The 23,412-nt window shown below is 49.2% G+C and overlaps 2 protein-coding genes across 3 annotated transcripts; both read left to right on the top strand.

The window, feature by feature from the left end:
• The first annotated feature begins 1,885 nt into the window (after nucleotides 1–1,885).
• Nat8f4 (N-acetyltransferase 8 (GCN5-related) family member 4) lies at nucleotides 1,886–8,395 on the top strand. The gene is made up of 3 exons (XM_006236818.4): nucleotides 1,886–2,442; nucleotides 5,347–5,492; nucleotides 5,833–8,395. The coding sequence occupies exon 3, from the start codon at nucleotides 5,906–5,908 to the stop codon at nucleotides 6,584–6,586; it is 681 nt and encodes a 226-aa protein (XP_006236880.1). The 5' UTR covers nucleotides 1,886–2,442; nucleotides 5,347–5,492; nucleotides 5,833–5,905; the 3' UTR covers nucleotides 6,587–8,395.
• Nucleotides 8,396–11,266: 2,871 nt separating this feature from the next.
• Nat8f2 (N-acetyltransferase 8 (GCN5-related) family member 2) lies at nucleotides 11,267–14,503 on the top strand. Of its 2 annotated transcripts, XM_006236799.5 has the most exons (3): nucleotides 11,267–12,092; nucleotides 12,194–12,313; nucleotides 12,639–14,503. In XM_006236799.5, the coding sequence occupies exon 3, from the start codon at nucleotides 12,712–12,714 to the stop codon at nucleotides 13,390–13,392; it is 681 nt and encodes a 226-aa protein (XP_006236861.1). In that variant the 5' UTR covers nucleotides 11,267–12,092; nucleotides 12,194–12,313; nucleotides 12,639–12,711; the 3' UTR covers nucleotides 13,393–14,503. The 2 variants fall into 2 exon arrangements, with proteins under 2 accessions (XP_006236861.1, NP_001166920.1); NM_001173449.2 differs by lacking the exon at nucleotides 11,267–12,092.
• The last annotated feature ends 8,909 nt before the right edge of the window (nucleotides 14,504–23,412 follow it).

Genomic DNA, 23,412 nt, shown 5'->3' with positions numbered 1-23,412 from the left:
ACAGCTCCAGGCTGCTGAACAGACAGCTTGGGATGGGTAAGAAGGAGGTTGGCAGCAGAGGCCATACACAAAGCCTCTGAGGCATTGGGTTCTCCTAAAACGCAAATGGAGGCTTAGGGCAGGCTGGGTTCTCAATGGTGAATGGGGTATGCCAAAGACACCTCCTCTCTGTTGACACAAAGCCTTGCTTGTCTTTCTGAATCCTGGGAAGTAACAGTGACCACTGGTTTACACAGCCCCTCCTCCACCTTATTCCTGCTGGCTTCTTATCCAAGGAGGCAAATACATGTGACCCACGAAACTACAACTTCTGTCTCTTCACCTCCAAGCCCATGGAGGTTGGTGCACATGTGTGCAGAGGTTGGAGGAGGCCACCCCTTCTTCTTGAAACAGTTCCTAACAGGAACCTGGGACTCATGTCTTAGGGTACATTGCCTGCAAAGTGTCCTAGGAATTTTCTAGTCTCTGCCTCTTCAGACCCAGAATTACAAGAGTTAGCCACCATCGGCTCAGTATTAAACATGGCTGCTAGGAATCCAACTCAGGTCCTAAAGTTTCTGTGGCAAGCGCTTTTCCCTAGCTCCTACATCCCCTTTTCTCCCAGCAGTGCATTACAGCAAGAAATGAGCTTCTCTTCCAAAGCATACCTCAGGCTCCGAACTTACCTGGTTACTGAAGAGAACATTGTTCTTACATGGGCTCAGACAATCCTTTAAGAGACATGGGCACTTCCATTAACTTCTTCCCGGGGAAATGGCAACACTTTTTTCCTTTTCTTGGTCAGAGACTCACAGGGATCACACACACCCCACGGAGAGAAGTAAAAGCTTCACAAATCAGCCTCAGACCACAAATTAATGAAATGCACCAGCACTCAGCAGTCAAAGTGGACAATGTGTTAGTGACCGGCAGTGCTTGCGAGATGGCTTGGGCAGCCCATCCCAGCACTGGCCTTCAGAGTGTCCTGGGGCAGCTTCCCCTGTGCAGCCATTAGAGGTGCAGTGCAGCAGCCTGACCTGTGCAGGGGCATGGGTAGTGCGGACAGTCACAGCCTCAACCGAAATCCACTATGGAGAGCCTGCCTCCTCCTTCTCCCACTCTTTCCATTGTAGGGAAGCTAAAGTCAATGCCAGGTCCCACAGTGGAAGGAAAGAACCAGTTCCTCAAGTCCTCCTCTGATTTGAACATGCAGATTATGGCTCCCTGGCCACCCCTCCCCCCCAGTTTGTTAAAGGAGAATCTGGGTGTGGAGGCTCTCCCCATCGCGGTGCTCATGTTAATCCAGCAAGGGCTTTACTGAGCATCGCCTTCCCGGCCCCTAACAGTCTTGATTCCCTAGGTACTTGTTATTTCAGGAAGAATTTTAGACAAACCTGATGTCCGTCTATTTGAGATGTTAGGTATTATTTCTCCCCTCCCTCTTCAAGGTTATCAGAATTGAAGTGACATTTGCTAAGACGGCTTTCAAAACCCCTGACAGCAAAGGAAAACAAGGAACTAGTGTTTTCTATGTCTGAAACATCTCCTGACCTGCCTTCTTCCTCAGTCGTGTGCTTCCTTTCTTTCACAGACAAGTTTCCCTTGCAAAGGGTTGAACATACTTTCGGTGGAGTTTAATCATCATTTTCCAGTTTGTAGTGGGAAATCAGATGGTAGCCACCAGATCTGACATGGGTCAGCAAGCAAAAGGATTACTCAGAGCCTGAAGCGCTGTCATACATCAGTGTGTGATCGCTGGTTTTCTGTGAGCCAATAACACTGCTCCCGTTGTTTGACAGCTCTTTGATTCTTAATGGACTATGTTTTCATGACCTGGGGGGGGGGGGGGGGGCGTTGTATACACAGAATTATAATCCCTTAAATTGTGAAGTGCTTGGTTGTATTTTTTTAATTGGAAACAACGTGATTTAGGGCAAAGGCTGAGTAGCCACTGAGCAGGAAGCCCTAGAAACCAATGGACACCACACAGACACTGTCTCCTGCAAGCACAAGATCTTCATTGGCCTCAGCTCTCTCCTCCTGCTTCATCCTCGTGTACTGCCTCCAGGGGGCGGCGCGTAGCGAGGCGCCGAGCCGTGCAGTGCTGAGCCGCGGACCCCTTTCACCTGTTCCCCACCCTTGGCCTTGGAGAGCGCACGCAGTGAACTTGGACCAGAAGTCTGAGTTCCATCTCACAAGATAAGAGTCCGCAGCGGAGTTGGAGCATTTGTTGCGTCAGTTCCTGAGAGCAAAGCTCACCCTCAGTCTCCGTCAGCCCAAGAATATCTTCCTCATGGAAAGAATCTGCTACTTCCGGGAGTCCAGTTCCTGTCCAGGTAGAGAGCTGCTGAGCTGCTGAGCTGCTAAGGAAGTCTTTCGGATCCTGGTGGGCGTCGTCTGCACCTTCCTTCAGATAAGTCTTCCTCACTGCAGAGCATGGCTTGCTGACTCAGAGGAAAACAGGTGCTCTTCTGGCAATTTCCAGTGGAAATTGAAATGGTGTTTTTGAGTCGTGCCTTTGTTCTTAGCCAACATCATGGCTCTCATTAGAGACCCTCAGGCTCTCCCTGGGGTGGGGAGAGGATAATCACCAAGGGAAGAGTCACGGTTCTTTTTTTTTTTTTTTTAAGATTTATTTATTTATTAAGTACACTGTAGTTGTCTTCACACACACCAGAAGAGGGCATCAGATCCCATTACAGATGGTTGTGAGCCACCATGTAGTTGCTGGGATTTGAACTCAGGACCTCTGGAAGAGCAGTCAGTGCTCTTAAACACTGAGCAGCCCAAGAGTCGCGGTTCTTTTCAAGAATATTCTGGACTCTTTATCAAGTGGGCTCTCTGGAGGAATTAGGGAGGCACCCACGTGGGGAGGTGAGTGAGTGTTTTGCACTGAAAGAGCTTCAGGAGTGCTTGGAAGCCTGGAGCAGGATTAACAGCCTCCACCATTTCACAAGCATTTCTGAGGATAGTGAGTTTCCAGGACCGGATGTTGGATGGAGACCTCCTGTACCTCGTGTGTTCTTGGTATTGTGGAGGCCGGGAGTGGGATAAGATCAATGCACTATTCTTAAGGAGACCCAAGGAAGAGAGTGGGTGATGGGCAGCAAGGGCCTGCCTCTGCAGGTTCTGCATCCTTATTAGGGGGCATGGACTCAATTCCAGGAGCACAAGAGACCACAAATAGGCTTTTTTAAAAAATGGGGATCGACTTAGCCTCAGTTTGTGTGTGTATGAGTATGAGTATCAGTTCGTGGGGGGGGGGGATCTGGAGGCGTAGCAGGAGTAACTTCAGGGTTTGGCATGCAGCTTACATCCAGGTGCAGCAGGGAACAGAACTCAGGTCCCAAGCTGAGGAGGCTGTAACCCTCTAGTCTACCCCTGTGGTCCCACATTAATGCTACCCTGGCCTAAAAGAGTCTACAACCTACCAAAACAATGACACCCTCTGGAGAACAAACGCTAAAACACATAACCCTCTGGGGAACGTTTGCCATTCAGGTGGTAACAGCACTGTCCTCCAGGACCCTGGTTCCAGCTTCTGGTTTGCCCTGTGCAAGAAAGCTGAAGGCAGCATTGACAGACGAACCATGAGTTTTCCCAACATGGCCTCACCCCAGCAGGATCTCGGTTACTCTGCCACAGATGTGGGCTCAGTGTGCACCCCCCACCCTAATTGGGTTAAATCTACCGTCACTGTGGCTCCAAAATGTATGTCTACATGGTGGAGGCTCAGAGGTCTTGACATCTTTACTCTGCTCTCAGCTACCTCTGTGTCTCCTGGTTCCCTGCCAACCCAAATTATTCCTTTGTCACCTCAGACATTGCTGTCCTTTAGACCATATAAACCATGAAGTGCCCACAGACCATGCAATGCAAGGCAATGGCAAACCACAGCCCTGAGGGGATTAACAGAAGGAAAGCCTTTTGTTTCAGGCAGACTCACATCAGAACCAGGCCTCACATGTTGTTTACCCACAGGTAGCTTGATTTCTTTCCAGCAAGGTTGCTCTCCTGGCCCAGCTGCCTTCAGAGCACTTTGTACCTGAGCCTGGGCCTTCTCTAGCTCAGATGCATCACTGCCTTTGGGGAAGTCTTGCCATCTTTCTCTCTCTCCGATTGATTGTCACATATAGATCAAGTCATATAAACATACACCCAGTACACGCATCCCACAGTTAAAAGGATTTCTCTTTGCTCCTTGTAAGGCTGCATGCTTCATACACTTGAACTTGTTCTCTCTCCCCTTCCTCCCTCCCACCTTTCTCCCACATCCTAATGTACCCCCTCTATGTGTGGTATCTTTCCCATGAAACAATGACCATACCGTCTTCGGGCTCCTCTTTAGTCCTGCTCAGGGGAGTCTCTCTCACCCTTCATCCTGAGAAGCTCCCTCACTGATGGCAAGAGATGAACTAAGCTCTCCTAGAGCCTCAATCCCTAGTCCTCCCTGGAAATCCTCACCACCTCTCATCCTCTCTCCTACATCTTCTGGTCTTTCTTACAATTTCCTTTCAAGTTCTGAAGGCTTCTCCTGATCCTTCAAGCCCTAAAACTCCTGAGAATTTTCAATATAAGACCCCACCAAGAATGCCTTTCCTCTTTCTCCTTAAAGCTCACTTCCCCACCCCACCCCAAGTAACCATAGTCCCAGGTTAAATGCTCCAGAATGTACCAGCTTACACCATGGTCTTGTGTTGTACCTGTCATCCCTGTCTTTGTGGCCCTGTTTCTGCTACCTAGACCATGTCCAAAGCTCCCAACTTTGACACATGACGATTCCTGAGGAGATTCTGTGGTGTTCCACCTTACTGTATGTCTCCTGGGAGCCCACTGGCCCTGCCTACAATAGGCCCAAGCTAACAGCACCAAAGAAGTGCCGGCTTGGATACATCATGACCCTGTGTAGGACGCCATGAGTGCAGACAGAAGGACCCTCACTGATAGGTAGGTCAGTCCTAGGGGAAAGAGCATCCATGTGTTGGGGTATCTTACAAGAAAAGGAACTCCTCTGTCACTCTTCCCTGGTGTGATGAATACTTCCTCAGATAATCTGTGTGAAGAGTATGATGTCACTCTTGCCTTGTGTGTTAAAGGAGTTCCTCAGGTCTTCTGTGAAGAGTTTGATGTCTTGGTTCTGAAGGGGCTGCCAAGCTCAGTCAGCTGCTGACTGTGGGGCCGATTACCTGGACCAAAGCACTGCAGGGGCTGGAAAAAACATTCAGTGAAGCAGGTGCATCAGCAAGGAGGCTGAGTGATAACATCCCTGAGGGTCAGGAGGAGGGACAGGAAGTCAGTTTGGATCATTAGGATTCACTGAAGTCCCATGGGGGAAAGTTTTTGCATTGATCCTTTGCTTTTCTGTAGACTGAATCTTTCCAGGTGTTGGAAAGAGGAATTGTTCAAGTTTGTACCTGGAAACACAGGACTTTTCAATGTCTGGACCCTGAAGAGGAAACAGAAGATCTCAGAACTGCACATCTTTCCACACTGTGGCACCTCAGGTCCCAAAGGTCAGAGAACTTGTAACCGGAGGAGGATCTCAGGGAGGGCTCTGCACACAGCTTCCTGGGTTAAATCTTCAAAGCAACCTCGAAAACAGGTGTTGCTTTACCATGATCTGCAGGGGAAGACACACAGGCTCAGACAGGTCATGGAACATGTCCCAGAGACACATGGCTAGAAAAGGGAAGAAATGGGGTCATTAGGTGAGGGCAACCTGACATGTCCCAGGATAGTGTCCTGCTTCCTCATGGGTGTCAACAGAGGTCTGCCTGTGGATGGAGTCTCACTGGCTTCTGGGAGTTTGGGAGGGCATTGGGGGGCTGACCTGCCTTCCTCTGTTTCCTGCAGGGCTCAGGAAGCTGTGCAAGAAGGTCTGGACGTCCCTGGTGATCACTGATACTTGAGAGGCAGAAGTCTCCTCATGGCTCCTTATCACATCAGACAGTTCCAGGACAGGGACCACAGAAGAGTCCTGGACTTGTTCTCCAGAGGCATGGAGGAGCATGTCCCTGCTGCCTTCTACCATGTGCTGACACTGCCTCATTCTCTCCTGCTCTTTCCTGGGGTGCCCGTGACCATAATCCTAGTGTCTGGCTCTTGGCTCCTGGCCACAGTGTACAGTTTCCTCTTTCTCCTTTGCCTGCGGCTCCTTATCTGGTTTTCATGGAGAAATTATGTGGCTATGTGTTTGAAATCAGACCTGGCTGACATCACCAAGTCTTACCTGAATGCACATGGCTCCTTCTGGGTGGCTGAGTCTGGGGGGCAGGTGGTGGGCATAGTGGGAAGTCTGCCAGTCAAGGAGCCTCCATCAGGGAGGAGGCAGCTGCAGCTCTTTCGCCTGTCTGTGTCCTCACAGCATCGAGGACAGGGGATAGCAAAAGCACTGGTCAGAACTGTGCTCCAGTTTGCACGGGACCAGGGCTACACGGATGTTGTCCTACAGACCAGCAGTGTGCAGTACAGCGCTATGTCTCTGTACCAGGGCATGGGCTTCCAGAAGACAGGCCAGCACTTTATGAGCATAACCACGAGGTTAATTGGTCTTCCTATCTTTCATTTCACCTACTCTCTCCCTTCTGTCTGGGAACCAAGGATGTGATCTTTTTTCCCTTTGTCTCAATGACTCCAGTTCACTCTGCTTTAGGAACAAGCCAACCCTGGCAGTTCATTTACCAAGACCAAGGCTCCCTTTCGATCCCTTTCAGATGCAGCAGAACTGGTGGTGACCTCTGGGTGTTGGCCTCCTTCTCCATGCTGCCTTTTTAAGGGTCTCTGTTTCATCTTTCTAGTGCTGGGATAAGAGAGCACGAAACCCAGCCGAGTGGACCCTGCACACATTCACTAGGAGTCTGTTAGCTATCAGCAACCTTGGTGAGCTGAAGTTCCAGCTCAGACAGGATTCAGGATCTTTGCAGACAAGATAAGTGAACTCAAAACAAAGGCTTTCCTCACACACACTGAACGTGTGGACTATTGAAAATTCTAAGACTCGTGTAGAAATGGAGTCTCCATGGTAAGGTGCACCACAGTCATAGGTCAGGGTGGGCGCCCCGCAAGAGCTAGAGCAAGGAAGTGTGTAACTTACTCCTAAGTCACCCTTGTGCAGAGGCAGGAAAGGGACCTCTGATGCAGAGGGAATAGCTTTGAACAGCCTCTCCTGGGTGCTTATTTGGTCCCAGTCTCATGGGAAAGCCCAATCTAATGCATACAGAGCATGAAACCTTCTTGGAGATCCAGGGAAAGGACATGGGTTCCGGAATTATCATCCAAAGGTCACCCTAGAGAAAAACCCCAGAACCAATTGGCATTTCCTTGGGTTTGAGAGCAATGGTTTCCAGTGCTCCTGGTTATCCTCTGTAAAATGTTAAAATGGCCGTTCAGGAGTTAGAACGGCACTGTAAGGTGGAGAAAGGCAGTCTCTGAACTAATGAGGTTGTTGGGTGAAGATTACCATGCTAGGCACAGGCAGCCTTCATGAATTTTTGGAAAAGACCCTGAAGCCCAGTGAGTCGCACATGTGTTGCCACTGCTTTTGGTTGCATGCAGGAACTGGAGAACTCCTGTGTGAGGACATCACATTGTTTGGTTTTAGAACATGGAGGAGTCAAGCAGAGGCTGGGCTGAAAGAGCCTTGTGTGCTCGTGCCAAGAGGCTCAGGGCCTGAGGGAGATTTGTTGCAGCCTGTGTGCTGTGTTGTTACATGCAAGACTAGTCATAGTGCCATAGTGGAATTGTAATATTTGCGCACAGATACTTTCTGATTGAGACCTCCGCTGGTTAGCATTCCCATTCGTTATTCTAAGCCAGGACACAATTCTGTGGTGTGGAGGCCATAGGCCATAGTAAGTAGACTACTACTAGTATTGTTTTATTTTTTATTAAACAGGTATAGTGTGTGGTCTTGCCTTCAAAACATTTGTTTTTATGCCCTATGACTGCTGTGCCAGCCTCAGTGGTAAAGGGAGCCTTTCACAGTGGGTGGTAGTTACTCCAGAGACTCAGACCTTGTCCAATTGCTGAGAATCAGCGAGTGATCTGTGATATAGCCTGATGTTGAATTGTAAATGAAAATAGATGTGTACATGTATCACTTGCTCCAAGACTTAGAAGAGGTATAGAAGGGGATGCATTACAGATATAAGATCTGGAGTGGGTGTAGTCTCCTGTATCTGTTTGGTCTGAACTGAAGCATCTTCATGTTGAGGGATGACTAAGGATCAGCAGACCCAGGGGAGGGCCCCTCTCTAAAGTCACCCAGGCAGAGAGAAGCCTCTTAGGAACCCCAGTGTTGTAGATTGTGTGAGGCATTACCTCTGCAATGGTAATACTGCCTGCACGACCCATGCCCCCATCAGTAATCCCTCATCTGAGTCCCTGTAGCTCCAATAAAATGTTTCATCCACCTTGACTTGGGTAGATTGGTGTTTGCTACTTTGCTTGGGTCTGTCACAGGGCCTGGATGGTATGAATAGATGTTCGTTCACATCTCCAGGCAAATTCAGTCAAAACCCTGACACAGGCACAAAAACAGATGGTTTTACTCATTTTGTACCCACCTGGGAAGGGAGCCAAAGGACAGGAACAGAGAGGCCAAGCAAGACCAGGGTGGAAGGACGGCAAGGTGGGTAATCAGCATGTCCTTGGCACCTGGGAAGCTGTGTGACTCTCCAACGCCTTACTGCCATCTCTCCTGCTCAGGGACTCTGCTCTGGACTCAGCCTCAGATCTGTGCTGGACCTCCTTGCCCAGCCCCTGCTCTTTCTGGGCAGGCATGGCAGCAGCCCCGGGGCAGTAAGATTGGCTGGCAGCACCCAAAATGCCGTGCTAACAGCCACCCACATCCTCCCACTCTCTGCTCCCCCTGCCATGGTCCTTATGAGCTCAGCAGCTGCACTTTCAGCTGAGAGGACAGGGTGACCAGTTGTCCTGTTGGAATTCTGTCTGCCATGGAGAGTTATTTCTGTGTTCCCTGTCTTGTGATCCCCACAGGGGGAGCAGCAGAGGCCATGCTCCATGATGAATAACAGAGGGGACACGGAGCTTTCTACACCCACAAGGCTAATATCAACACTTACATGTCTGACCTAAACAGTGCTTTATGTAGGTGCCATGTAGCCATCTCAAGGAGGGGAGCAAATGTCATCAGTCCTCTTGAACCAATTCTGCATAAGTCAGTAATGCTTCCCCATCTCTTCCTTGAGGATGCGAAGCTGCAGCCCATGCTGAGCTGATGGCTGCATGCACCCATGGATGGGATGGCATCTCTAAGTCAGAGGGGCTGATACCAGAAGGAGGATGCACTGGGGCTGGGAAATCAGCACGGTAAATAGGAAACTATGCCGTGAGCCATGGGCCAAACTGCAAGTTAACCTTGCAGAATGGAGGTGCTTGAGTTTGGGGGAGACAGAAAAGGAGGCAGTGTCCGCTGGGACTGCCTGGGATTTGAGAAATAAGATTATGGCCAACACTTTTGATGGCGCCACAGCTACAAAGTCTTACAGTGTGGCCATAGGTTAATTTCTTATTGTATACTTTTCATTTAAAAAAACCAAACAAAACAAACAAAAACAATGAAGGAAAGAGAAATGTGTGGACAGGTATAAACTCAAAGCACAAGGGTCTCCAAGGCTGGAAAGGGCAAACTGTGTGGAGTTTCTGTCACAATGGAGGGACTGTGACCAGAGCCAATGGCTGTGCCACTTTTGTTCCAACTGAATGAGTCCATGACCCCAGGAACAGAGGCACAGATACAAATGCAGGGAAAGGGAGCTGCAACGTATTTTTAATATAAAATACGTTCCTGCGATTTCTGTCTTTAGCATCCACCTTAGGTTGTGGAGCCTGAGACATGAACAGTGTGATATTGATGAGGAGAGTTTCTCACCCAAACAAGCTTCCTTGGAAGAAGCAGTGTAAGGTTCGGGGGGAGCTGGAACTTCAAGTGCGTGGATGAATAAATCAGAGAGTATCGTGTCCCCTCCAAAGCGGCAAGAAAGTCGGCTGAGCCTCTTCCTCACATACAAATCATGTCCTGTACGGAAGCCTGAAAGTGCCAAGTCTGTGAGTCCTGGGCTTCACTTGGAGTTCCGCTGCAAGTTTCCGGTCATGGACACAGAGTTGAGGCTGGCCTGAAGGACCAAAGAAGGGAGTCACCTTGTATGGTAAGCTTCTGATGGAGCCATATCCCTAGCTTCTTCATCTGCTTTTCTCCCAGCAGTGCATTACAGCAAGAAATGAGCTTCTCTTCCAAAGCATACCCCAGGCTCTGAACTTACCTGGTTACTGAAGAGAACATTGTTCTTACATGGGCTCAGACAATCCTTTAAGAGACATGGGCACTTCCATTAACTTCTTCCCGGGGAAATGGCAACACTTTTTTCCTTTTCTTGGTCAGAGACTCACAGGGATCACACACACCCCACGGAGAGAAGTAAAAGCTTCACAAATCAGCCTCAGGACACAAATTAATGAAATGCACCAGCACTGCAGCAGTCAAAGTGGACAATGTGTTAGTGACCGGCAGTGCTTGCGAGATGGCTTGGGCAGCCCATCCCAGCACTGGCCTTCAGAGTGTCCTGGGGCAGCTTCCCCTGTGCAGCCATTAGAGGTGCAGTGCAGCAGCCTGACCTGTGCAGGGGCATGGGTAGTGCGGACAGTCACAGCCTCAACCGAAATCCACTATGGAGAGCCTGCCTCCTCCTTCTCCCACTCTTTCCATTGTAGGGAAGCTAAGGTCAATGCCAGGTCCCACAGTGGAAGGAAAGAACCAGTTCCTCAAGTCCTCCTCTGATTTGAACATGCAGATTATGGCTCCCTGGCCATCCCTCCCCCGGTTTGTTAAAGAATCTGGGTGTGGAGGCTAACCATAGTTCCAGGTTAAATGCTCCAGAATGTACCAACTTACATCATGGTCTTGTGTTGTACCTGTCTTCCCTGTCTTTGTGGCCCTGTTTCTGCTACCTAGACCATGTCCAAAGCTCCCAACTTTGACACATGACGATTCCTGAGGAGATTCTGTGGTGTTCCACCTTACTGTATGTCTCCTGGGAGCCCACTGGCCCTGCCTACAATAGGCCCAAGCTAACAGCACCAAAGAAGTGCCGGCTTGGATACATCATGACCCTGTGTAGGACGCCATGAGTGCAGACAGAAGGACCCTCACTGATAGGTAGGTCAGTCCTAGGGGAAAGAGCATCCATGTGTTGGGGTATCTTACAAGAAAAGGAGCTCCTCTGTCACTCTTCCCTGGTGTGATGAATACTTCCTCAGATAATCTGTGTGAAGAGTATGATGTCACTCTTCCCTGGTGTGATGAATACTTCCTCAGATAATCTGTGTGAAGAGTATGATGTCACTCTTCCCTGGTGTGATGAATACTTCCTCAGATAATCTGTGTGAAGAGTATGATGTCACTCTTGCCTTGTGTGTTGAAGGAGTTCCTCAGGTCATCTGTGAAGAGTTTGATGTCTTGGTTCTGAAGGGGCTGCCAAGCTCAGTCAGCTGCTGACTGTGGGGCCGATTACCTGGACCAAAGCACTGCAGGGGCAGGAAAAGACATTCAGTAAAGCAGGTGCATCAGCAAGGAGGCTGAGTGACAGCATCCCTGAGGGTCAGGAGGAGGGACAGGAAGTCAGTTTGGAAGATCAGGATCTGTTATCTCAGGACCAACCATAGCATAGAGAGAAAGAGAAGCTCAGCATCTCCCAAGCACGGGCCTCTTCCAGGAGGTAGGTGACAATGTCAGTGACTAGGCTGGAAACCAGACATGGCAAAGTACACTGGGTGTAAGAGGCTATGATTAAAAGGGACAGAAAGTAGGGAGACTCTTCCCAAAATGACTAGGAACTCAGGGCCAGGCAGAGCCAGTTTCCCCTCTAGGTTAATCCTGGGGTCATCAAGAGATAAACAAATATGGGTTCTCTTCCCTTTCACTTTTCAGCTCCTGACCTTTGGTTTAAGGTTGTCCAGGAGTCAGCCAATGAAGTTCCAGGCCAGATCTGTGCCCTAGAGGTTAAGCATGCTCTGGCAGGTTCTCCTGGACATAATCAGAAGTAGAGGCCATCCTGGACACTTGGATGTGTGGTGTTAGGTGAGAGGACAGAGAGGTGAGACTTGGTTTTCTGTGAGTCTGGAGTCCCATGGGTGGAGACATTTTTCTTTGATCCTTTGCTTTTCTGTAGACTAAATTTCTCTGGTTTCTGAAAAGAGGAATTGTTCAAGCTCGTACCTGGAAACACAGGCGTTTTCAATGTCTGGACCCTTAAGAGGAAACAGAAGATCTCAGAACTGCACATCTTTCCACAGTGTGGCACCTCAGGTCCCAAAGGTCAGAGAACTTGTAACCGGAGGAGGATCTCAGGGAGGGCTCTGCACACAGCTTCCTGGGTTAAATCTTCAAACCAACCTTGAAACCAGGCGTTGTTTTACCATGATCTACAGGGGAAAGACATACAGGCTCAGACAGGTCATGGAACATGTCCCAGGGACACATGACTAGAAAAGGGAAGAAATGGGGTCATTAGGTGAGGACAACCTGACATGTTGTCCCAAGATGGGTGTCAACAGAGGTCTGCCTGTGGATGGAGTCTCACTGGCTTCTGGGAGTTTGGGAGGGCATTGGGGGCTGACCTGCTTTCCTCTGTTTCCTGCAGGGCTCAGGAAGCTGTGCAAGAAGGTCTGGACGTCCCTGGTGATCACTGATACTTGAGAGGCAGAAGTCTCCTCATGGCTCCTTATCACATCAGACAGTTCCAGGACAGGGACCACAGAAGAGTCCTGGACTTGTTCTCCAGAGGCATGGAGGAGCATGTCCCTGCTGCCTTCTACCATGTGCTGACACTGCCTCATTCTCTCCTGCTCTTTCCTGGGGTGCCCGTGACCATAATCCTAGTGTCTGGTTCTTGGCTCCTGGCCACAGTGTACAGTTTCCTCTTTCTCCTTTGCCTGCGGCTCATTTTCTGGGTTTCATGCAGAAATTATGTGGCTAAATGTTTGCAGGCCGACTTGGCTGACATCACCAAGTCTTACCTGAATGCACATGGCTCCTTCTGGGTGGCTGAGTCTGGGGGGCAGGTGGTGGGCATAGTGGCTGCTCTGCCAGTCAAGGAGCCTCCATCAGGGAGGAAGCAGTTGCAGCTCTTCCGCCTGTCTGTGTCCTCACAGCATCGAGGACAGGGGATAGCGAAAGCACTGGTCAGAATTGTGCTCCAGTTTGCACGGGACCAGGGCTACACGGATGTTGTCCTTGTGACTGGCAATATGCAGTATAGCGCTATGTCTCTGTACCAGGGCATGGGCTTCCAGAAGACAGGCCATTACTTCGTCAGCATAGCCAAGAGGTTAATTGGTCTTTCTATCTTTCATTTCACCTACTCTCTCCCTTCTGTTTGGGAACCAAGAATGTGATCTTTTTTCCTTTGTCTGCAGGGCTCCAGTTCACTCTGCTTTAGGAACAAGCCAACCCTGGCAGTTCATTTACCAAGACCAAGGCTCCCTTTCGATCCCTTTCAGATGCAGCAGAACTGGTGGTGACCTCTGGGTGTTGGCCTCCTGCTCCATGCTGCCTTTTTAAGGGTCTCTGTTTCATCTTTCTAGTGCTGGGATAAGAGAGCACGAAACCCAGCCGAGTGGACCCTGCACACATTCACTAGGAGTCTGTTAGCTATCCGCAACCTTGGTGAGCTGAAGTTCCAGCTCAGACAGGATTCAGGATCTTTGCAGACAAGATAAGTGAACTCAAAACAAAGGCTTTCCTCACACACACTGAACGTGTGGACTATTGAAAATTCTAAGACTCGTGTAGAAATGGAGTCTTCACAGTAGAGGTGCACCACAGTCATAGGTCAGGGCGGGCGCCCCGCGAGAGCTAGAGCAAGGAAGTGTGTAACTTACTCCTAAGTCACCCTTGTGCAGAGGCAGGAAAGGGACCTCTGATGCAGTGGGAATAGCTTTGAACAGCCTCTCCTGGGTGCTTATTTGGTCCCAGTCTCATGGGAAAGCCCAACTATATGGTTACAGAGCATGAAACCTTCTTGGGGATCCAGGAAGATGATATGGGGTCAGGAATTCTCATGAATATTGCCCTGGAGAAAAACCCCAGGACCAATTGGCACTTGCTTGGGTGGGAGAGCAGTAGGCATCCAGTGCTCCTGGTTATCCTCTGTAAAAAGTTAAAATGGCCGTTCAGGAGTTAGAACAGCACTGTAGAGTGGAGAAAAGTCTCAGAACTAATGAGGGGGTTGGGTGGATAATATGATCTTGTGTGTAGTCTCCTGTATCTGTTTGGTCTGAACTGAAGCATCTTCGTGTTGAGGGATGACTGAGGATCAGCAGACCCAGGGGAGGGTCCCTCTCTAAAGTCACCCAGGCAGAGAGAAGTCTCTTAGGAACCCCAGTGTTGTAGATTGTGTGAGACATTACCTCTGCAATGGTAATACTGCCTGCACGACCCATGCCCCCATCAGTAATCCCTCATCTGAGTCCCTGTAGCTCCAATAAAATGTTTCATCCACCTTGACTTGGGTAGATTGGTGTTTGCTACTTTGCTTGGGTCTGTCACAGGGCCTGGATGGTATGAATAGATGTTCGTTCACATCTCCAGGCAAATTCAAAGTCAAAACCCCGACACAGGCACAAAAACAGATGGTTTTACTCATTTTGTACCCACCTGGGAAGGGAGCCAAAGGACAGGAACAGAGAGGCCAAGCAAGACCAGGGTGGAAGGACGGCAAGGTGGGTAATCAGCATGTCCTTGGCACCTGGGAAGCTGTGTGACTCTCCAACGCCTTACTGCCATCTCTCCTGCTCAGGGACTCTGCTCTGGACTCAGCCTCAGATCTGTGCTGGACCTCCTTGCCCAGCCCCTGCTCTTTCTGGGCAGGCATGGCAGCAGCCCCGGGGCAGTAAGATTGGCTGGCAGCACCCAAAATGCCGTGCTAACAGCCACCCACATCCTCCCACTCTCTGCTCCCCCTGCCATGGTCCTTATGAGCTCAGCAGCTGCACTTTCAGCTGAGAGGACAGGGTGACCAGTTGTCCTGTTGGAATTCTGTCTGCCATGGAGAGTTATTTCTGTGTTCCCTGTCTTGTGATCCCCACAGGGGGAGCAGCAGAGGCCATGCTCCATGATGAATAACAGAGGGGACACGGAGCTTTCTACACCCACAAGGCTAATATCAACACTTACATGTCTGACCTAAACAGTGCTTTATGTAGGTGCCATGTAGCCATGTCAAGGAAGGGAGCAAATGTCATCATTCCTCTTTAATCAATTCTGCATAAGTCAGTAATGCTTCCCCATCTCTTCCTGGAGGATGCAAAGCTGGAACCCTTGTTGTTCTGATGGCTGCATGTACCTATGGTTGGGACTTGTGCTTTTTCCAGGTGGTTTGTCTGGTCTTGTTTTTTGTTTGTTTGTTTGTTTGTTTGTTTGTTTTGAAGTTTGGCTAAGCGTTATCTTTGAAGCTTCATTCCTTCAAAGCAATAATTCTAGGCAGGGGGCCGGGGGAGAGAGGGTATTGAATCTAGTCAGTTTCAGTATCCTGAAGTTAATGTGAGTTGTTCACCTTCTGCTTAAGGAACTTCCCTGAAGGATGGAACGTTTTGATTTCAGAGGAAATTATTACATGACATAATACCATAGAACCAGAGAAATATGATTATGGCCATCACTTTTGATTGAGCGATGGCCACAAAGTCTTACAGTGTGGCCATAGGCTAATTTCACATTGTATACCTTCATAAAAAGAGGAAAGAACATGTTTGGAAATTTATGAACTCTTAGAGTTAGCATCTCCAAGGCTAGAAAGACAAACTGCGGCCAGAGCCAGTGGCTGTCCCACTTTGACTCTGACTGAACTAATGAGTTTTATTGAGTGTTACTTCCAGGAATGCCAGTGAGGGTGTACTTAACATGAGTAGAAGTGACTCGGAGATAGGCATTACAACAGACTGGAGACTGTCCTTTCCAAGCGACTCTTGTCCAAATGTCTTCCAGGAAGCTTGGCTGACGTGTGCTTTTTCTAGGTGGTTTGCCTGGTCTTGTGTTTTTTGTTTGTTTGTTTGTTTGTTTGTTTGTTTTGAAGTTTGGTTAAGCATCATTTTTGAAGCTTTATTGCTTATTCTAGGCAGGGGGCCGGGGGAGGAGGGCTATTGAATCTAGTCAGTTTCAGGGACTTCCTGAAGCTAATGTGAGTTGTTCACCTTCCTGCTTAAGGAGCTTCCCTGTAGGATGGAATGTTTTGATTTCAGAGGAAATTGTTACATGACATAGTTTGCACATGAGTGTTTGCCTATATCTATGTATGTACTCCATTCTGGTACCATGGATGTTAGAAGATGTCAGGTCCTCTATAAGTAGAGTTAAAGATCATTGTGAGCCACTATGTGGGTGCTGGGATCTGAACCCTTGTCTTCATCAAGAACAACACATGCTCTTAAACACTCAGTCATCTCTCCAATCCCAAGGAAGGTTTTAAGGATCATGGGGAGGGCTACATAGAGTTAGTGAAACAGATGTCCTTAATCTCAAATAGTAAAATCTATGAAGTTCAAGTTTAGCAATCAGAGCATGGCCATTCCCACCTTAAACCAATGGTCCCTGAAAGTCGCCTGGCAAAGTTGCCCACTGCAGTGTGGTTTTGGCACAGTCTTGATTATTTCTTGCTTTAGGGGATATATCCCTGAACTCTTTCCATCAGAACCAACCAGCTTTCCAATTAATTTGTTTGGTTAGGAGTTGAGGATAATGACTGGATTGATTCAGACAGCTTCTACAACATACCTGCCTGGAGTTGATTAAACAACCACTTTTAGCTTGATTGGTCATTTACAAGAGGTATCACATTGATCTCCATTGCATGTGTGGTGCCTGGGAAACAGGCTACATGAGATAGTTATTGACAACCAAGCTGACTGAGCAAATTACAAGTGTTCAGTCCTTTTCTTTGGACAGCCAGACCAAGAGTGAACTCGTGCCTCTATAAAGCCTCTTGCTGCCTTAGAGTGTCTTAAAAGACAAAACTATAATTACATCAATGTTTGGGAGGGGGAGGTATATAATGAGGGAGTTAGAACAGCTGAGTAACTTCTGATTCCTTTTCAGAGCTCCACAGTATCTTTCCAACACATTTGGCCCGTAGATAAGGTCACAGGCAGTCCTTGAAGCATTGCCAAGGCAGAGGTGGCTGCCTGAGGGTGGAGAGCTGAGAAGTGACCGAGCCGACATAAAATAAAGTTAGGATATGATGGCATGATCTCAGTCCTTCAGCCTGTGTGCGAAGGTGAGCATGTGCAGGCCAGAGAACATCTTGCTAATTAGCCTGGGTGGTATGTCTTATCTCTCACTGCAAGCTGATGCAACCGATCCTCTCGGTCATCTGGCTTCAGTCCCTAGTGGTGCCAAGTGTTTTGTAACTGACTTTTCCAGGGAAGATATGTTTCTTCAGAAACATCAGGACATCAACAATAGACCAAAGAGAGAAGGGGGGAGGGAGAGGGAGAGAGAGAGGAAAAGAAAAGGAAAATCCATGTAACACTACTGTCTTAGTCAAGGCAGTTCTTATAAAAGAAACACTTAACAGGGGGCTGGATTACAGTTTAAGAGATTTAGTCCATTACCCTCACAGCAGAGAGCATGGAGGCATACGTGGAGCACGGTGGCACGCATGGAGCACGGTGACATACATGGAGCATGACGGTACGCATTGCTCTGGGGCAGTTCTTGGGTACTACATCCTGGTCCTTGGGCAGAGACAAGGACTCCCATTGCATGAGCCTTTGAAACCTCGAAGTGCATCTGCTGTAACACACTTCCTCCAACAAGCACGCACCTCCCAATCCTTTCAAATAGTGCCACTCCCTGGTGACCAAGCATTAAATCTCGTTCAGACCACCACAGGTACCATCAGGGTGAATCAGGGAGTTGATTTGGGTTTCTTATAGGTGCCCACATCAGCACAGGGAAAGATTTACAAAAACTGCATCGTTGGAAGTCCCTGAACAACCACAGGCCGTTATCTCTGCTACAGACTCCACCCCCACAACCATTTGCTATGAATACAGCCCCAGAGATGGGCTTCACGGGCCGTGTTACATTTTAGGGGCTTCCAGAGTCATGTGAGCCTCCTTTCTCTTTAGGACATGCCTCAATCTGGAGCACACAGCTATGCAGTGTACTGCTTCTATATGAGACTTTAAATCCCAGGGAGCATCAGGGACCTCCACCATGTTCTCCTCTGTCCTGGAACCTCCCTAGGAAGTCCTGGCTAAGAGGTGACAGCAGAGCAGGATCTCCCTGCCTTACACCATTATCCTGAGGACCCACGGTTGAGAATGAAACCGGATTCACAGTTCAGGCAAAGGATATCTGGACACGGACAGAGAGTCGGCTATGGATAGAGGGACATTGTTGTTTACCCTCAGGGCAAAGTGGAGACAAGATGAAAAGGTTCCATGGGGCTCTGGTCCAGCCATGAATGCCAAGAGTGTTTCAGCTCTTAGAAGAGAAGCAAGGAGGTTTGGGCAGCCTGCACGGGGCAGGCAGTCGAGGTTCCTGGTCTCTCACAGAGATCAAAGCAGCTCCAGCGCCAGCAGCAGAGGCAGCAGTGGTAGTGGCAGAGGTGGCAGGTCCAAAGCTTTGGGAGAAAGAACTCTTCCCCAAGTGTTTCAGCTCAGTAAAAAGAGGCACTCTCAGAAGATCCTCAGTGAAATAACGTGTACGCTTTATTCCATATGGTCAGGTTCTATGTAAGCATTGAGGAGCGGGTGGGATTTAGGTGTAGGTGTTTCCTATTGGCTCAGTCTGAGACGTTAGTGATGCTCTATTTGCACGGGGAAGGACTGCAGGTGTTTCCTTATGTGGCTGACTGTCCATGCTCCTCTCAGTGGGGTGTGTGGTTACTTGTTCCAGAGCAGGTACAGAAGTGGCTCAACTCCTGCCGAGCTCAAGTCTCTGAGATTCCTTGGGGTCTGAGTCACCCAACCTTACCAGTTCTTCTGTCCGATGGCACAACCCACTTGCCCCACAATTCTTCCTTTTTGTTATATAAAGGAGAGGTGTCACAGGAGTAACTGTCTCCTATGTTGGCAACTGTCTTAGTTAGGGTTTTACTGCTGTGAACAGACACCATTAACAACATTTAATTGGGGCTGGCTTACAGGGTCAGAGGTTCAGTCCATTATCATTCAAGGTGGGAACATGGCAGCATCCAGGCAGGTGGAACTGAGAGTTCTACATTTTCATCCTAAAGAAGCCAGGAACAGACTGGGCATCCTCAGGCAGCTAGGAGGAAGGTCTCCAAGCCCACCCCCACAATGACACACTTCCTCCAACAAGGCCACACCTTCTAATAGTGCCACTCCGTTGGCTGAGCAAACCATCACAGGAACATAGACCTGATGAGCAGTGAGTGGTCTCTGCAGTGCTACTCATCTGCTGCTTTAGAATTGGACGAGTCAGGGTGCAGGGGAAGCAGAGCTCCAGTGGCTAGTATGGACCCAAGAGGGGAAGAAGCCAAGCTACCAAGGGGTTTGAGTACCATGGGGTAGGTGTATTGGGAGTGCCCGGAGATCTTGCTGGAGATCTTTGAGCATTTGCATGTCTTGTTTTCCCAGCCTGGATTCATTGACATAGAAGCAACATTCCTCCCCTAGCAAAACGCAAGTCCCTCCCTGTCCAGCAGTCAGTGAGTCCAGGGACTCAGGTTTTGGAGAACAACTCCTGCTAAGGAGGTCATCTGGTGTTGAAGAGACTCAAGGCTGACTGCAGTGGAAGCCATAGCCTGGTCCGGGAAGTCAGTGTCCAGGTGGTGGGTTTGGATGAGAGCTACTCCAGTGGTTCCCGTTGCGCCCAGTGAGACAGCAAGACCCAGTCTGATGAGCAGAGGACAAAGATCTCTCTTATCTTTCTGTCTCCTCCCAGCTATAAGGCAAGTTCTTGAGGTTCATAGAGGTAAACTCTGAGAACAATCATTATGGAGGGGCAGAAACCTTGAAACGGGGGTTAATGCAGGAACCAGTAGAGCCTTTGCACCAGAGAAGAGCAGAGGGTTTAGCTCATATTGGTTCGGTGACAGTGATATAACAGGAACATGCAGGATGGAGTCTTGAGGAAGGTCTTACAAGGCAAAGGGGGAGGGTTAGATCAGAGAGGAATGTCCTGTGCTTTCCGTGTGGGTAAGGGTCCATGGGGTTCATGAAGGGAAATGTTAATGGGAATGGCTGCCAATCTAGGGAGATGCTGGGCAGTGGCAGAGTTATATAAAGAGTGACAAAAACAGTCATAAGAATCGAGGAGAGGGGGGCTTGTGGAGTGCACATGGCCTGGACAGCAGTCCCCAGGTCACGGATGTCCTTCCAGGAGATGTTGTTTCTATAGAGTAGTGTCTCTTCTGCCACCTTTGCCTCCTCTGTCCTTGGTCTGTCAGGGAGAGGAGGGGAATCTTCTTGGTTGGTGGGGTGCTGTCAGACATCAATGGCAGGAACTCAGATAGGCCAAGGCTGGTCTTGTGAGAAACACAAACAAAACTCCAGTTGTAAGGAGGGAGCCTGGTCCCTTCCAAATCCCATCCAAGGGGTGGTGCCATCATACTAGGATAGGAGGGGTTATTCCCGGTATGTGCCAATGGAGGGAGAAAGGAGGGTGTTTGGTGCTCTTGTAGATGTTAACTATATTTAGGGTGGTCAGAGTTGTCTTAAATGTACATTAGCGGGGTAGGCTGGGGAATGTTGGTTGTGGGAAAACTCTGCTAATTAAGGTCAAAGTCCACCATGACTGGATAAGCTCTTGGCATGGCACACTATGGGAGACCCCCTTCGTTAGCAGGGCTTCTCCTTCTCTGACCTTGCCTGGGCATTCTAAGCCCACACACACTCCTCTGCTTGAGGAACATCACCTAGCCTCAATTAGTTTATAGGATTAATTTTCTTTCACCTGACAAAACCTGTTTAGCCAGCACCTGAGATTCCTGAATGCTTCCCAATGCTAATGAGCACCCTAATCCTCCAGCCAATGACCTTCACCCATCCTGGATGTCTCTACTCTAAATCCTCCAAGACTTTATATGCCTTGAATTACCCTAAGTAAAGTTGATCTGCTTACTGACAGCCCGTCCCAGTGTGGTCTTTCACCATACATACTCACAGGGTTTCCGAAGCACATTTGACATCTCTGCCCCCACCAACGATCCATGAGAGCTGGGAAACCCACAGTGGGTGACAACAATTTGTCATAGGGCACTGGGTTTGAGACCTCATGCATGGGTGCCCACAGTTTATAAAGCTGAGGGATGCACAAGAGGAACATGTTTTTATTATCCTTTGGAGTTGGGCAAGAGGGATGTGGGAAAGTAGGTATGAAGCCCCTTGATGTGTGTGTGTGTGTGTGTGTGTGTGTGTGTGTGTGTGTGTGTGTGTGTGTAGAATTGGTCTGTTTGTTCGATGGGGACTATAAATGTTCCTGTAGAGGCAGTTTGATCAGTGAGGACATTTCCCTTGGATATTGGACCTGGCAGAGGACTGTGAAATCTGACGTGCTGGATGTAGAAGGGAGAAGTGGGTGGGTGGAAACCTGTATGAGTAGAAGGGAAAGGGGGTTGGCATCTAATTTGACAAAGAATTTTGATAGCCAGGGGACAAATCGACAGCAGACTAAAAAGGGCCTATTGACATCCTATAGGGCTAAATAGACAGCATATGGTCCTTTATATTGGAGGAGTGATAGGGCAGCTCTTTGAATTGGATGATGGGGGAGGGTCATCCTTAGGGGAGTAGTACATTATCACTGCAGCTCTCCTCTTTTCCCATTGGCAAATATTGAGGGAGCTCCAATTATATGCTTTTTTGAAGGGGCAGCCATTGCAACAGAGGAAGGGTAGAAACCCATTTTTCGTTAGGGTAATGGTTGTCAGTTTGCCCTGGGAATCCTACTAAGCTGATAACAAAGCCGGGGTGATTTTTAGGAAGCCACTGAGTATTGGAGATGGGCAAGGGGTGGTGGGGTATCAGGTGCATTTAGAATTTACTATGAAGCTACTATCTAGACACATGCTTTTAAATTCATCCTCTTCTCAACATGGACACCTTACTTCAAAAATCCCACTAGGCAAATGTTCCCTGATAGCCAAGAGCATGTGCCTCACTGGACCTCTGGGAGGAAGACGGCTCTGATGTATGTGACCACCTACGTTTGGAGCCATGCCTGAGGGAGGCCAGTGTATAGGAGCTGCCCCAGAACCACAGAGCACAACATCCTTTATAAATAGTCTCCTTCCATCCATTCCACTCTCTGACCCAAGGAGAGGAGCAGTGTGTCAGCTTCTCACTGATGTGTCCATCCCCACTGCAGGGAGGGGACACCCTCTATACCCACTACCCTTCGCCAGCTCTGGACTGCTCAGCCCTTCCTAGGATCCAAGTTGGACCAAGTCTGGGGCTCCGTTGAGAGAAATCCAAAGGCCACCTACCAAGGATTCATCTCTTCCCAGCCCACACAGCCCAAGGTCTTAGGGACAATCCCCTGACCAGTGTCTGAGCTGCCTATGAAGCCTGCAGGGGCTCCTCCTTCAGAGCCTTCTCAGGGTACCTGGATCTACCCTGGGCTAGACCCTCCAAACCTCTGAGCCACAACAGCCCTTCTCACTTTGCTAGTGGATTACCTCAGGGACTGAGAGACAGTGATGGGGAGTTGAGCACCACAGGGACAGGCAGGACTCACACCCAGGATGCGCTAAAGCCAGCATGCGGTGACCAAGGGTCTGAAGAGGAGGAGCAGAAGTATGAAGTCATCAAGGCTGCCTGTTCTGGACAGGAAGGGAGGGAAGGTTTGGGGAACCTGACGGCTGGGAATAGACCCTGTCCTCAAGGAGGTCCCAGACGAAGCACTAGCTCACTCTCTGCCTCCATCTTCCGATCTCTCCCAGGCCTCCCACCCTATCCCCAAGGCCAAACCCAAGTGAAGGGTGGGAGGGAGGGCAGTGCTGACCTGGGCACAAAAGGCTGTGAAGGCATCCAGGACAGCCAGTTGTGATGCATCTAAATTTTGAAGGCCATGCTTTACTCTCTTGGGTGGCTGAACAGAGTTGCAGCAAAGCCAAGAAAAACAGAATAACAAAGCCAGAGTGGCCATGGGCCAGCACAGCTCCAGGCTGCTGAACAGACAGCTTGGGATGGGGTAAGAAGGAGGTTGGCAGCAGAGGCCATACACAAAGCCTCTGAGGCATTGGGTTCTCCTAAAACGCAAATGGAGGCTTAGGGCAGGCTGGGTTCTCAATGGTGAATGGGGTGTGCCAAAGACACCTCCTCTCTGTTGACACAAAGCCTTGCTTGTGTTACTGGGAAGTAACAGTGACCACTGGTTTACACAGCCCCTCCTCCACCTTATCCCTGCTGGTTTCTTATCCAAGGAGGCAAATACATGTGACCCACAAA

Source organism: Rattus norvegicus, chromosome 4, assembly GCF_036323735.1.
Source record: "Rattus norvegicus strain BN/NHsdMcwi chromosome 4, GRCr8, whole genome shotgun sequence".
Classification (NCBI taxonomy): domain Eukaryota; kingdom Metazoa; phylum Chordata; class Mammalia; order Rodentia; family Muridae; genus Rattus; species Rattus norvegicus.
The sequence above is the reverse complement of the archived record's forward strand: the minus strand, read 5'-3'. Positions and strand labels throughout refer to the sequence as shown.

Bases quoted from the DNA above. Each gene is read 5' to 3' on its own strand.
- Nat8f4 (XM_006236818.4), top strand. From the start codon at position 5,906: ATGGCTCCTTATCACATCAGACAGTTCCAGGACAGGGACCACAGAAGA.
- Nat8f2 (XM_006236799.5), top strand. From the start codon at position 12,712: ATGGCTCCTTATCACATCAGACAGTTCCAGGACAGGGACCACAGAAGA.